The sequence below is a fragment of the Rhincodon typus genome, chromosome 8 (genome assembly GCF_021869965.1).
Source record: "Rhincodon typus isolate 14 chromosome 8, sRhiTyp1.1, whole genome shotgun sequence".
Lineage (NCBI taxonomy): Eukaryota > Metazoa > Chordata > Chondrichthyes > Orectolobiformes > Rhincodontidae > Rhincodon > Rhincodon typus.
In genome coordinates this window covers 23282254-23297335 of record NC_063339.1, presented here as the reverse complement: position 1 = coordinate 23297335, position 15082 = coordinate 23282254, and the positions used below count along the sequence as shown (strand labels likewise).

The 15082-nt window shown below is 37.2% G+C and overlaps 1 protein-coding gene across 2 annotated transcripts in view; it reads right to left on the bottom strand.

Moving 5' to 3' along the window:
* asb2a.1 (ankyrin repeat and SOCS box containing 2a, tandem duplicate 1) overlaps nt 1-15082 on the bottom strand; it is a 40197-nt gene continuing 25115 nt past the window's right edge. For both annotated transcript variants that reach the window (XM_048600364.1, XM_020518445.2), the window contains 3 exons: nt 13422-13977; nt 7487-7640; nt 1-4036 (listed from right to left, as the gene is read on the bottom strand). In XM_048600364.1, the coding sequence (XP_048456321.1) occupies nt 3891-4036; nt 7487-7640; nt 13422-13977 (856 nt within the window). In that variant the 3' untranslated portion in view covers nt 1-3890. The remainder of the gene's footprint in view (nt 4037-7486; nt 7641-13421; nt 13978-15082) is intronic.

The following is a 15082-nucleotide window of genomic DNA, read 5'->3' as shown; positions in this document are numbered from 1 at the left end:
TTCACAACCTCTGTATTTTCCAAAGCAACATAAACTCAATTAAATAAAGAACTTAGGATAAGTATTAAACCAGTTAGTTGAACTGAACAAAAAATACATTGAAACACCCATTAATAACCATACCAGCAGGCAGCCTGGCACACAGGTATCAAACAAAGTAGCTCACTAAAAATATATCAATGGTAACAGGATAAATGGTTTGTGGGTTTCGCAGCAGCATTGAGAAAACCTGTGAAACAGTAGGCAAATTGGATCCTCTGAAAATGTCACAACACTTTAACCACTCATGTATAAAGTTATGTAAAACAGAATTTGATTCCCTGGTTCAAAAAATAATTTCACATAGTTTTATTGTGTACATGTCTGCAAGTTAAACTTATATACTGTAGTTAAATGTAATGGAAGCAATCATTTTATGAAATAAAAAGGATATATTTGAATAATATGGTGTAAATGATGGTGAAACAGTTTGTTACATAACTTGTTTCATGTTACTGCCTTGGCAAGTTTACAAGTAAAAATGATGCCTGTAACAGCTTTATAGATAATAGGTTATAACTGATAACTGTGTAACTGATTCCTTCCTTTTCTAGGGCACTTCCTGAAATCCTGCACTTTTGGAGAATAGAAGAGAAGGATTCTCAGACTAATTAAAAGTCTGACACGCTCCTCCATGGCTGCAGCTATCTTTTATACCAGCCACTAATATGATTAGTCCTTTGCGATTAGAGGCTTTTATTGTCTTCCATACGCATACAATTAGTGGGGGAGGGGAATTTGGGGCACACACCTACTGAATGCAAGTTAACCTAGAACTCTGAGCCAGAGTTTATTTCTAATATGTCCACTTCCGTTTAATCTACTTAATTCAGACAATAATGTCTGTTCCAACATGTTATCTTCCTCTTTAAGTTAGTATATGTTGCCCCTCCCTAAACCTTCCTGTGGCTCTACACAGCTGGTTTTACAATGTCATATTTCTTTATATGCTCAGCCATTCACTGCTGTATTTCTAGAAATATCCCAAACTTTATTCATAACAATCAACATTTTTTTTTTCGTTAGAAGTTTGAAGGTCCTGTTGCAAATAACCTTGCCCCCATCTGTGCTGTCAGTCATTGGCAAGAAGTGAAATGATCGAGATAGTTCTGTCTCCAAACAAAACAATTTAAATCAATAACTGTGAAGGCATACAGGTCAAATGAGGTAAGTTCTATTTATCCTGCAGTCAACAACCTTATTTCTCACCATTTATGCCACTCCATCCAAGCACTTTGAGGCCTCATTGGCTCAATTCCAGTTTGAATTATGCTCAGAAAGGGGAAAATGTTCCTGGCTGTCACTAACTTTAAACTCTGATTTCTGAATACAACAGTAGCAATGGCGCCACCCAGCGACTTCACGCTAAAATGTTTTTGTGTTTCTGACCGAATCCTACATGATTTACACATTTAGCGTGGTGACTAATTTTCAAGGTCAGCAAATTGCAAAATCCAGTCTAAATACACATTTTTATTTGCATAACTGTCAGAAACTATATTTAAATTAAATTTAAAGTACAAAAAGTTAATAGAAACATTCCATTGCAATATACTTCAAAAAACTACAGTTCAGTGATATTCTTGCAGTTCCAGACACTGTTTTAAAGTAATGCCTGTTGATCAGTGGATCTCAGGGTTGAATACAATCAAAGAAAATGAAGGATGCTACAATCAGTATCATGTTGATCCAAACAAGCCAATATTTGAATAGCTTATCTAGAAATTACAGAGATATAAACAGGACTCTCAGTAATTTCATAAAAACAAATGTCCATTATTTTACTCCTGTTCTGATCATGATATATAGACATTAATCATCCAGGTTAAGGTTTTCAATGAACTTCCATCACTAGAAAAGCAAATCACAACATTCACACCATGATGCCACCCTTCCTCTGCTCTTACTCCAACCCTGTTCAATCTTTGAAATGGAAGAAGATGAAAATCTTGGTTTGAGTCACCAATTAAATGAACTGAATAAGACTGATCAGGTTCTGTTAGAGGTGTACTGCATTAAAATCCTGAATTTGTCAATGTCAACGTTAACAGGATTTGAGTTTACAATGCGATCGAAAGAATAGAATTATCTGATAAATGCAATGTAATTCCTGAAGCTGGTACTATATTGCATCAAATACCATATATAAAAACTCTGAACTGCAAGCCACCTGGTAGAGATAAACCAAGGTTTCCATCATTCCCATTAGACACTTCATTTCCCAATTTTGTTCCATCTCTAATGCTATATATATTGGCAGTTTTTTTTTTAATATGTTACTCATACAAGCTTTAGTCATGTGTGAGAGGTGGCATGATATTTGAGTGCTTTGTTTCACCCTGACCAATGTGATGTTGGCATGCATTCACTTTCTGACACGAGTGATGACAATCAGAAGTGAAAATGTGGTTGTTTCCCCATTTTTCTAACCCAAGATTGCAGAGTCTTTCTGTAGTATTCTTTGGTGTTTAAAATTAGAAAGGAATTTGACAGGTGCACATTTAGGGAAATGACTTCTTCTGGTGGATAGCTTGGGAGAAGAAGTCATAATATTAAAGTTAAAGCCAGGTCATTTAGGAGTGAAATCTGGAAGTACTTTTTTTACATAGAAGATATTATAAATCTTGCTGGATCAATTGAAATTTTCGAGACTGAATTCAATAGACTTTTGTTCATTAAGTAGTCCATGGGATATGAGTAAACTGAGTTGAGGTAAAATAAAATCACCCATTACCTAACTGAACAATGAAATAGGCTAAATGGCCTATTCCTATGCACTAACTGCTGTCTTGGATAAGATCAGGTAACTCAGTACATGCCATGACATACAATTAGGATTTGCTTGGTCTATATGGCTCAATCCTATAATGGTGCACTTAACCTTAAGAGTTGAATATTTTTGAAGGTATAGCAACAACTATGGTGCTATCAGTGCAATTGAAAACACAACTTCTCTTCGGCTGCTGTGATGTTCCATGCAACAAATGACATTCATCAAGCAACCCAAGGTATTTAGTAATATTTTGCTGTTGGTTAGCATCTTATAGCTTAATGTTTACTATTTTAAATAAAGCATAAAAATTAAATAAGGTGTCAAATTTCTATCAACAATTTGACTAGAAATGGCTTTGTGTTTTATCATGGCTAGAGTATGTTTTCAAAGCAAGGTGCAAACTGAAGCAAGTTTCATTCACAAATTTTGCCTGAGCTGCATAAAAACTGAACAATCAGTGTCTTTGCTATTCCTTTCTGGAAAAGGAATTTTAAAAAATGTTTAAAATTTAAAACATCTTTATCTTACATGTTGATGCGACAGGTTATGCTTTGGTACATTCTTTACAGTTTTATGTACATGTCAAAATGCTGAATTGTAAGTAATGAAAATAAAAAGCTATGAGGCTAGAAATCTAAATTGAAAACACAAAATGCCGGAAATACGGAGTAGGTAGGCAGCATGTGAAACAGGAGAAAGAAGCTTATATGTCCAGTGGGACTTCTCATTAGGATGCGTATACATTTTGATGTTGACTAATATGCTGTGCATCTCCAAAATTCTTCTCTTCAATACACCTAATTTTGGTTCCTATTCTCGGAACTAATAAAATCCAAAGTCCCTGACTTATTTTCCAACCTTCTGGTGCTTACCCATTTTATTTCGGCCACTTGAAATCTGTCCACAATTAATTTGTGCATCGGTTAATTCAGTGCTTGCAATCGCACAAAACATACTTCTTTTGGTATATGATAAATCATTTGCAGTTGCCACTTTTGGACTGACCTCCTTTCCTGCAATCTGTAATGTGCAAATGCTTGTCTTGTAGTTTCTGTGTGGTTTCTATCAAAAGTTAAATTTACATCAATTCATCTGCACAGTTGTACTCCAAGTATCTTTTCAGTCTGCCAGGTAGAGGCAACATTTCAATAAATTTTAATCTCTGATGTCCCAAAAGCTTTCGAACTTTAATTCTGCAAAGATGGACAAGAGGTCTTGGAAGTTCTATATAAAATTGAAAGGAAATATAATAAGCAATGGAAACAAGAAACAATGACTGTTGTAACAAAAGAGTTATGATCAATAGCTCTTTGTCTCCTTTCTCAAATTTTAAGCAAAGATTAAAATCAATAGGCTAACACATACTAAAATGACAGAAAAGAACATTAGGCAAGCACGTTAAGTGTTTGTCTGCCTATATATTATGCCTTATTTGGCATAAAAAGGCAGGCCTTGGAAAATTATTACTTTGAATAAATTAATTATAAATAACATTTCATACTTAAAATCCCCACTAAATACAGCGATTTCCAGATATCTAACAGCATGTAAAATATCACAACAAAAAGTCACATAGACATGGAGCAACAGTTGTTCTGCAGAATGACTGACATTTTAGCAATGTGTAGTTTATTTTACTAGTTAGTTTGAACATGCTAATAAATGCAACCAATTCAGTTTTTCACGATAACCAGGTCTACCAAGAGATTGTTACTCTTGCTTTTTGTTCTCGCTGTGACACTGAACAAGTTTTTCTGCCATTAGCAGATTATATTCTAATTATCTTATTGACCTGTTTTATGTACAAGTCACCTCTCAATTCTGGTTATGGTTTTTTCCATCAGGATTTATTCTGGTATTTATGAAAGACATGACTGAATGAATGAGTAATCGTTTTGGTTAGTGCAGGGTCTCACTTTCACAACAGGTTGTTAGATATTGTTTTGAAATCATCTGTTTTACTGGCTGTTCTCCTCCAGTATGTTAGCTCACCAATATTTAGGTGATGACTTGTAAAGCTGCATTATGGGGAAATAAATAAACATTAAAATAGCAACTGAATTTTACAGTAAAAACCAGCTTTGTCCCTGTCCCATTTAAATTTGGGATCACCATCCCTTAAAAAATATTCAACCCTCAGTCCCACCATCCGCGCAAATTAACATTCCACTTCCAAACTCTCTTCTTCTCCAAAGTCCATGAAAGTGTTGTCACTTCCCAATCTGAGAACTGCACAAAGGAATTCTTCCAAAAAGAGCATCTTCCCCGACAAAGTACCAAACTTTCTCTGATCAAAGTCACAGATGACTATTTATGCAGCCGTGACCAAGGTAATCTATCCACATGTCCTTCTTAACTTGTCAACAGCCTTTGACATAGTTATTCATACAAACTTCCTACTCCACTGTCACTTAGCTGATTGGAACTACTCTCATCTGGTTCCACTTGTATTTGTCAAATGGGTAAATGGACTTTCCTCCTATTCCTGAAGTGCAACCTCTGGAATCCCCTGATTTTTTCTTCATGAATTCATGGGATGTGGGCATCACTGGCTGGGCCATCATTTAATTGTCCATCCGTAGTTGCCCTCTAAGAAGGTGGTGGTGAGCTACCTTCTTGAACTGCTGCAATCCTTGTTCTGTAGATAGATCCGTAATGCTGTTAACAAACGAATTCTAGGATTTTGACCTGATGACACTGAATGAACAGCAATAAATTTCCAAGTCAGGATAGTGAGTGATTTGCAGGTGATGGTGTTCCCATCTATTGACTGCCCTTGTTCTTCTCAATGGTCATGGTCATGGGTTTGGATGGTGCTGTCATGTCTTGTGAATTTCTGCAGTGCACCTTGTAGCTAGTACATATTGCTGCTACTGAGCATTGATGATGGAGTGAATGAATATTTGTAGATGTGGTGCTAATCAAGTAGGTTGCCTTCTCCTGGATGGTGTCAAGCATCTTGATTAATGTTGAAGCTGTTCTTGTCCAGGCAAGTGGGAGTCTTCCATTACACTCCTTGTTGACAAGCTTTAGGGAGTCAGGGTATGGCAGGATTCCTAGCCTTGATCTGCCCTAGTAGCTATTTAATTTGTATGGCTGATCCAGTTCAGTTTCTGGTCAATGGTAAACCCCAGTATATTGGAGGATTCAATATAATAACACCGTTGAATATCAAGGGGCAATGGTTAGGTTATCTCTCATTGGATTTTTAAAATTCATTTGTGGGATGTGGGCATAGCTAACTCGCCAGCATGAATTGCCCAACCCTAGTTGCCCTTGAGAAGGCGATGGTGAAGCTGTCTTCTTGAATCACTGCAGTCCACCTGCTGTGTTTTGACCCAAAATGCCATTTGGGAGGGAATTCCAGTATTTTTACCCAGTGACAGTGAAGGAACGGCGATATATTTCTATGTCAGGATGGTGAGTGGCTTGGAGGGGAACTTACAGGTGGTGGTGTTCCCATCTTCTAGTTGGAAGTGGTTGTGGATTTGGAAGATGCTATCTGAGGATCTTTGGTGAATTTCTGCAGTGCATCTTGTAGGTAGCACATATTACTGCTACTGAGTATCAATGGTGGAGGGGGTGAATGCTTGTGGAGAAAGTGCCAATCAAGCGGACTGCTTTGTCCGAGATAGTGTCAAACTTCTTGAGTGTTGTTGGAGCCGCACTCATCCAGACAAGTTCCACAGTGCGTTATAGATGGTGGACTGGCTCTGAGAAGTCAGGAGATGTGTTACTCGCCACAGTATTTCTAGCCTCTGACCTGCTCTTGTAACCACTGTCTTTAAGTGGTGAGTCCAGTCGAGTTTCTGGTCAATGATAACGCCCAGGATGTTGATAGTGGGAGATTCAGTGATGGTAACACCATTGAATGTCAAGGGATGGTGGTTAGATTGTCCCTTATTGGTGATGGTCATAGCCTGGCATTTGCATGGTAAGAATGTTACTTGCCACTTGTCAGCCCAAGCCTGGATGTTGTCATGATCTTGTTGCATTTTGACATAGACTGCTTCAGTATCTGAGGAGTTGCGAATGGTGCTGAACATAATGCAGACATCAGTGAACATCCTCACTTCTGACCTTATGATGGAGGGAAGGTCATTGATGAAGCAGCTGGAGATGGCTGCGTTGATAACAGTTTTGATGGGGCTCCTTATCAAGACACTCTGCGAATGTGGTTTTGACATCAAAGGTTATCTCTCTCCTGTCACCTCTGGAATTCAACTCTTTTGTCCATGTTTGAAGGCTGTAATGAGGTCAGGAAGTGATTTATCCTTGGCCACCACCTTCCCCAGCACCACCTTCTATTTTCACTGATATGCTGTCCTTTGCACCTTGCAGAATTCATTGACAGTTGACAGGAATGTGGTTTGTGATGTTGTCTACATGTTAAAACAGGTAGTACCTTTGGCCAATTTATTACTTTGTTTTTCAATCCCTTCAACTGGAAAAGCATTTCTGCCAATTGGGAGTCAACTACAAGATACACAGTGGGCAAGATTTTATTCTATTGTGGAAGGCCATCACTTCCATATTCACTAAACTATTTGATTACTTAATAAAAACAAAGAAATAAATATAACTATAACACAATTTTACATAGTTTCCACTGAAAGCTATAGGAGCACAATTAAATAATTCCGAGAGGTTTTGACTTTATTTGTGAGAACTTGCCTGATTTTATCTTGATAGTTGCCCATTCATCATAACTGTCGAGATGTTCCTTCAGTTTACTGCAGAGATTCACATTTCCAACATAGTCAAGTAAGACATCTATGATTGGCCCAGCCCATCTGTAGATTCCAGGTGTAGATACCATTTCACAAAACTGAAAATGGGACCATTAGAAAAATCAGACTTAAGTAATCAGTATTGTCCTTGGCAATTATAGAGTAATAATTAGTTCAAAATATGTTAACATTCCATCACCTTGTTTAATTTTGGGATGTATTTTTAACCAACCTGTTCAGGGATATAATGATACATCTCTGGAATAGGTGGGATTTGAATCTGGTTTTGCTGCCTCATAGGTAGGGACAATGCCACTTCACTACTGTTTATTTGTGTGAATAAATATGTTCTAATCAACTTGTTTAGAGAGGTTACCACACACCACTGGAACAAACTGGACTTGAACTTGGAGATGTGACCACTTCATCACAAGAGCCCCATGTTTAATTTTGTGACACTATTTTACCTAATAAGTCAAGCCTGGGTTACCTAATTATTGTAGATGCCGATTTTGAATCTGTCCATTCTAATACAAATTGGGACAATTTCTTTTCTATATGGATTAACTGCCTGTGTTTTCTACGATTAATATGCTGCATGCACAAATCAAATAAGCTAGTTCCTGCAAAGTTCAAAGTCATTGTCTGGTGAGCTGTGATGCATTATCTTCTTAAGTGACAGCAGAAAGACTTGCATTCAAAAATGGACCTCTCAAAGTGTTTTGCCATCAATGAAGTACTTTTTGTTGTGGCATTACTGTTGCATTGTGGGGAATATTGCACTGTGATAACAATGAGGTAATCTGTTTTCGTGATGGTAATTGGGGGATTAAATTTTGACCCGGAAACCAGATAATTCTACTGCAACTTCTGTAAAATACTGCTGCAGATTTCTTTGAATCCACCAAAGCAGGCTAATGCGGCATCAGTATAACATCACATCTAAAAAGAAAGCACTTCCTACAGTGCAGAATACCTGCACTGGAATTTTAGTTTTCTGATTTGTGCTCAAGTGGGAGTCAAGCCCAGAATCTATGGGTACAAGGCAAAAGTGTTACCAATTGCACCACTACTGAAACAATTACTCAAATTACTATCTTATCAAGGCCCAGATCATTGTCCAATACCTTATGAAGTCTTGTATGTGCCTACATAACATTCTCATCTGGTCATATATTGCTATCTAATATCCAGTGTGGCTCTATAGTATTATCTATTCTCCATGCAGTTCTATAATGACTATTCAATATTCCTTGAAACTATGGGTCAAATCTTCAAAATAAAGTCAGGGAAAAAATACCAGAATGGAAAAAAATATATAAATTGCTAGAAAAACTCAGCAGGTCAGAAGAAGGGTTTTTCCAGCAACTTTTCTTTTTGTTTCTGACTTCCAACATCTGCAGTTCTTTGTTTTTTTCTGCTTAATATTGGAATGAATATAAGATCCCACCACTGTTCTGCAGCTAATTCTAAATAAAAGTGTCCTAGTTGAAAATTTATCACCTGAATGGAGGCAAGCTGAACACCCAATTATTGGCACCAGGTGCTTCTGGAAGGCAGGAATTACATCCCTGGTCTTAGCAGCAAAGGAAGACCTGCTGCTGCCTTGCAGAATGGAGCAAGCAATTCATGACAAGGCTATGAAGAATTAATGATTGCTTAAAAGGGTGACCCGGTGAAACCAAGGTAATGTTGACATTTCTGCACAGGTCACGCAAAGGCCGCACAACCTTACCAATCACAAGATGAACTTTTCTCTGGCCCTGTGCCAAACCTAGACACCAGACTGATTGCTGAAATAAACTTTGGAAATCACATTGGTGAGCACCCTAACATGCCCCTAAATGATGTTAATGGGCTGTTGATTGACAGCAAGAGAGTTCCCTGTCCTGCCCATCTCCCAGATAGCACTTTAAAAATGTGAAACTGTCCTGGAAATATGATCCTGAGATGACCTCCAGGCCAATACATTTCAAATGGGATCTGTATCTAACATCACTTTAACAATGTAACTATCCAACATTTTGTGAGATTCTACTTCAATATTTGAGACCTTGTTGTTCAATTCTCAGGTTAAATTTACTGTGAGGACAAATATCATTATCCAATAATCTTTGAGGCCTCGTATTACTGTCCAATGTTTACTGAGACTAGACACACCTGTCAGATGTTCTGAAACCTTTTATATCATGGGCCAACATCCTGTCATGAAGTTTGTTTCAGTACAATATTATGCCATGCTATACGTTACTGTTCTGATAAATTCAATGTCCTGTAAGATGTTATGGTTATTTGGAACGCTTTAATCAACAGACAATTTTAGACAAAATGGCACCTTTCTAAAAAAACACTAACAATTTACCAATATAATATACTGTTGGAAGAATATGCCTTGGTGGTCAACTACAGTGGAACATTAGGATCTTACCAATCAAGCTCACATTCTGACAGTCTCCATGGAAATTAAATTTACCATTTCAAAAACATTAATAAAGAATATTATCCCAACAATATTGAAGGAATGATTATATATTTCCATCAGGACAGAGCATGACATGGAGGGAAACTTTCAGGTGGTGGTGTTTCCATCCATCTCCTGCCCTGGACTTTCTAGGTGGTTGAGGTTCTGGGTTTGGAAGGTGCTGTCCGAAGGGCCTTGGCGAGTTGTTGCAATGCACCATCTTGTAGGACACACTGCTGTCTCATTGGTGGAGGAAGTGAATGTTGAATGTGATGCATGAAATGCCAATCAAGAAGCTTTGTCCCAGAGGATTGTAAGCTTCTTGACTGTTGTTGAAGTATCATACAACCAGACAAATGAAGAATATTCCACCTCACCTTTGAATTCTGCCTTATAGATGTTGGATTTTGGGAACTGTCTGGAAGTGTGTTACTCACCAGAATTCCTAACCCCTCACCTGCATTTCAAGCCATGTTTATATAGCTGGTCCGGTTCAGCTTCTGATCCATAGTAACCCCAAGGAGTATGATTAGGGCATGGTGAGGTTGGGGATGGGGAGTCCTAATTATGGCAATGTCATTGAATGTCAAGGGGTGTAAGTTAGCTTCTCTCTTGTCGGCATTTTTGATATAAATAATAATGTTGGCATTTTCATGGTGTGAATGTTACCTACCACTTACCAATCAAGTCTGAATATTGTGCAGGTCCTATTGCAAGGTAGCACACATTGCTTGTTATCTGACAATTTGTTAATGATACTGAAAACTGTGTAAACATCCCCAAATATGTCTTACGAGGGGTATTGGGGGTGATGGTGGGAGTACAAGGTCATTGATGAAACTGCTGAGGATGGGTGGGTCTTTGGTAATGGATCATAGTATTCCTGCAGCAATGAATTGGGTTGAATATAGTATGGGGTACACAAACAGAACCTGCTGAATAACAGTGTGCCATGACAATGCTCAACAACTAAGTTTTGACACTAGCAACAAAGGACATTTATAAAAGTGATCAGTTTACATCTCACATTGCAGAAACCAAAAAAAAAGTGCACCAAGCAAACTAATCAAAAGAAAAGTGAAGACAGCACAGAAGAAGATAAAGATTTTATGAGGGTTTTGGAAAGGATGGATAGAAATGAAAATGCGGAAGGAATCTAGGCTGGGAATTCTCCAGACCACATGCAGAGTGGCTGAATGAATAGTCGCAACAATGTCGTAAAGGAAGGGAAATGTGAGTAGGCCAGTGTTAGAGGAACAAAGGCTGCTCACAGTTGTTAACAACACAGTGAATCAGATCAGGAAACACTAAGCAGTAATCGGAAAGTAAGAACTGAGAGTTTTGAAGTCAAGTTTAAAATGCACAAGAGCTTGTTGCTTAGATGCAGCATAAAGAATGAAAGGCTAGGTTTTATTGTTTAGGGTTGCATGAATTGCTATTTTAAAATGTTTTCAATTACTGAATTTGTGTAATTCACAATGATGACCTTAGATTTTGCCCCGATAAACAAAACCAATCCTTTCTGGTGTTTATGCAGTTACAGACATAGATCCAGCAGAGGGAGCTTAAGTCTACAGTCACTTAATTGGTACTCTTTTGGTTGGAAACTAAATCAATTGGTTTGGTGTGGCTGCTCAGCAAAGAAACCCACTATTTGGAATCCCACTTCTAAAATAACTTTTGTTTTGGTAGACAACTTATTATTTTATCTATAAGATTTAAGGGAAGGAAGTCATAATTTAAGTGAACTGATTGCATATCACTCAGCCAATATTCAAATTTCTGTTGATTTAATTCCAAGATGCTTTCTTTTCCTGATGAGCACTTAACTTTAATTGATGTTGTGAACGTGACTGGATATTGCTTGTTCCTAATTTTGGTGCTGTTAAGTCATAAAAATAGCTATGTTTATTTAAAATCTGGTTGGTTGTTAAAGGAGATGAATCAATCATAAGCCTTCAATGTCAACATTCCATTTCAAATCCAAAGTGTTGCACTGACCAAAAGGATGTTATATGGGAGCTATCAGTTTAAAATTCAATTACTCTCCTAAGAAATTTTAAAATGCCAGAGCACTTTGTTTATCCTATACACTTTCTCAAGGTATAGTGTCAAGGTCTCTCTAGTAAGTCTTGAAATAGCCCTGATACACAGTTCTCAAGTATATACAGAGCTCAGGATTGGTTCAGATTATATATGATTCACTGTCTTATTTTAAGTCTTACAAATTGGTTATTCAAACTATGAGATGTCCCAGTAAAGTTATAAAAAGCAAGATCTTATTTTTTAAAAAATTGAGTCAATTGGATGTCATGTCATTAAAACTAAGGTAAATCTAAGCTTTGAGTTGAAGATTCAGTGAAATGTTTCCATAATTAACAGTTCAGAAATTCTGTCTGCTTAGGTTATTGCCTTAAAAGATGTCAAAAGACAAATATATGTCAGTTTAGAAAAGCAGAATACCAGACAGCTGAATATGCTGTATACCATCAATGAAAAGAGAAAACAGTTACCATTTCAAGTTGATGACCTTTTATCTGAACTCTGACCAAAGCTTATCAAATGACATGTAAGCTCTATTTGCCTCTGTGTAGCTGCTTTCAGGTCTGCTGAGTATTCCCATCACTTTCTGTTTTTATTCAGCTATTTAGATTTAAAATCTACATATAATAGTTTTATTTCTTTCTGGGAGTTATAGGTGCTGTAAGTTATGGGGCAGGGAGGATGTAAACAGGACAGAATCCCCACTTCTGAAGAAAGGAAAGGGGCCAAATTCGGTTCAAAATCTGGGTCTTCTCCCACCTTTCCATTCCAGAAAGTTGTCCTCAAATTCCAATTGAGGTGTAGATGGATGAATCAAAAATATTTTCATATAGCTTCTGTATACTATTTCTAGAGGAGTTCCCAACCTACCTGGGAATTCCATCAACTAAACGCTATTAGGCTCTTTTGGTAGCTGAGAGCTGCCATTAGTTCCATTGAGGGCTTTAACAAGACTGCAAGTCTGACTAGGCCAAAGGTAATTAAACCTGAGTCAGGATTGATCATCTTCAAAAGGAAAAATCCCATTAAGAACATTTTAAAACTGTCTCACCTCCTTCTCTTTTGACCTTCCTATGTCTCCATTTCCTCCATGGAGCAATGTTGCACCATTCCAGTTTCACGCCCACTATTAATGTAAGTACTTTGGAAGCAACCTTCTAACATTATTTCGTGCAGACTGGTAATAAATGGCTTTTCTCAACCTACTAATTAGTAGTCTGTGCTCCACATTCTATACTACAGAATAACAATCGTACATGCATTTGTTCTGATGACTCACTAATTATATTATAAATATAATCCTTGCCTGAAAAGTTAGATAATAACTCATCATTATTTATATAATGATGGGAAAAAAGTTATTTTCACAGCTTACTTGTACAGGTCTGGGCTTTTTATGCTGCACTTGTATATCGTCTCTTCTCTGCTCTTGTTCTGGATGTTGATGACTTCCATATACACATTTAAAACATGACTCTCCATCACCACCAAAGTCCATAACTAATTTCAATAAACTGAGGTACTTCATAGAAAACATGATTGTCGCTGGGAAGGATGTAGGATGCGTTGGAATATAAGCATTGATGTTAGCTCCATAGTCTATGAGCAGCTGTATGTTTTTAATGGAGCCCTGTCGGATAGAGATTAGAAGGGGGTTTATCAGATCGACATTAGGATTTGCCCCAGCCTTGAGCAACATTTCTGTGGCTTCTACATTATTGTTGTAAACAGCAAAGTACAAAACTGAAGTACGTTTATCTTCAAACAGCCGTGATCTTTCTGGTGACAAGAGGGCACTGATAGGGTAGCCAGTTTCAATCAGTTCTTCAATAATATCATTTCGATTGTGTTGAGCAGCAAGATGAAGGGGACTAATTCCACTGCGCCTCACCCGGACTTTGCTGGTAACAGGAATCAACATCCGAACTATCCTGAATAAAAATAAACCACACTTGCATTACTGTTCAGCATGAACAATGGTCTGCAATGGATTGATCAGGTACTTTGCAAAAAATTAGTTACAATAGGTATGAGTGTCAATACATAATTTGAAATGTTGAATTTGCCTTTGCATTTACGGGTTTAGTAGCATCAATCACTCTGAGAAGTGATATAAACATTACTGTTGTGCAGGTTGACTCACACTGTCTGAAAGCTGCTCATTCAATAGAGAAAAGTGAGTTTGTTAAAATGAACTGGATTTTGTTACATTTGCTCTATGATGAATTGAGCAAGCAGCTGCTGTTATCAGACTTATGAACAGACCTCTCATACATTAGAGTTGATTTTTCTCTGCACCTTCTCTGTAGCTGTGACACTATATTCTGCATTCTGTTCTATTACCCTGATGTAGTTACGTAAGGTATGATTTGTCCAGTTAGCACACAAAACAATATTTTTCACTGTGTCTTGGTACATATGACAATAATAAATTAAATCAAATCAATGAAATGAATCATTAAGCTATTTTGTTTCACTGTGAATTGATACAATGCATTACAGTTATGATAAGAATCAGAATTCCATGACACAACACATTTTTATGTAAAACAAAATAATGTCACGTACTGTGATTCTGCGCATCAGTGGATTATTTTACTTGCCTGAAATAAGATGTCTGCCAGTGATTCAGCATCCTTCTGAACTTACCTAAAGCTTTCACTTATAGTCTAGTGGATCTCACGGACTTCCAATTTCAGAGGACACCTGTTAATGCTCCTGATTCTCTTTACATCTCTCTTGACCAGACAAATATGGATCAAAGGACTTTCCAACACAATGGTTTTGAGGTGCTCTTCCACTGCTTGGCCACACTAAATATTTGTTTGTTGTTTGGACTACCGGAAAAATGACTTTTATTTCACATAGTATTTATCTTTACTTAAAATATCTCAACATTAGAAGGCAATCTTGTTTGCAAATCCCCACAAAGTTCTGTAGCTGTGCAGTTTTAGTGTAATTGTCAGTAATTTATATATTTCATCATCTTTCATGGATTTGTCTTTGGTCTTATTAAATTCTAATGTTTTGTGCCTT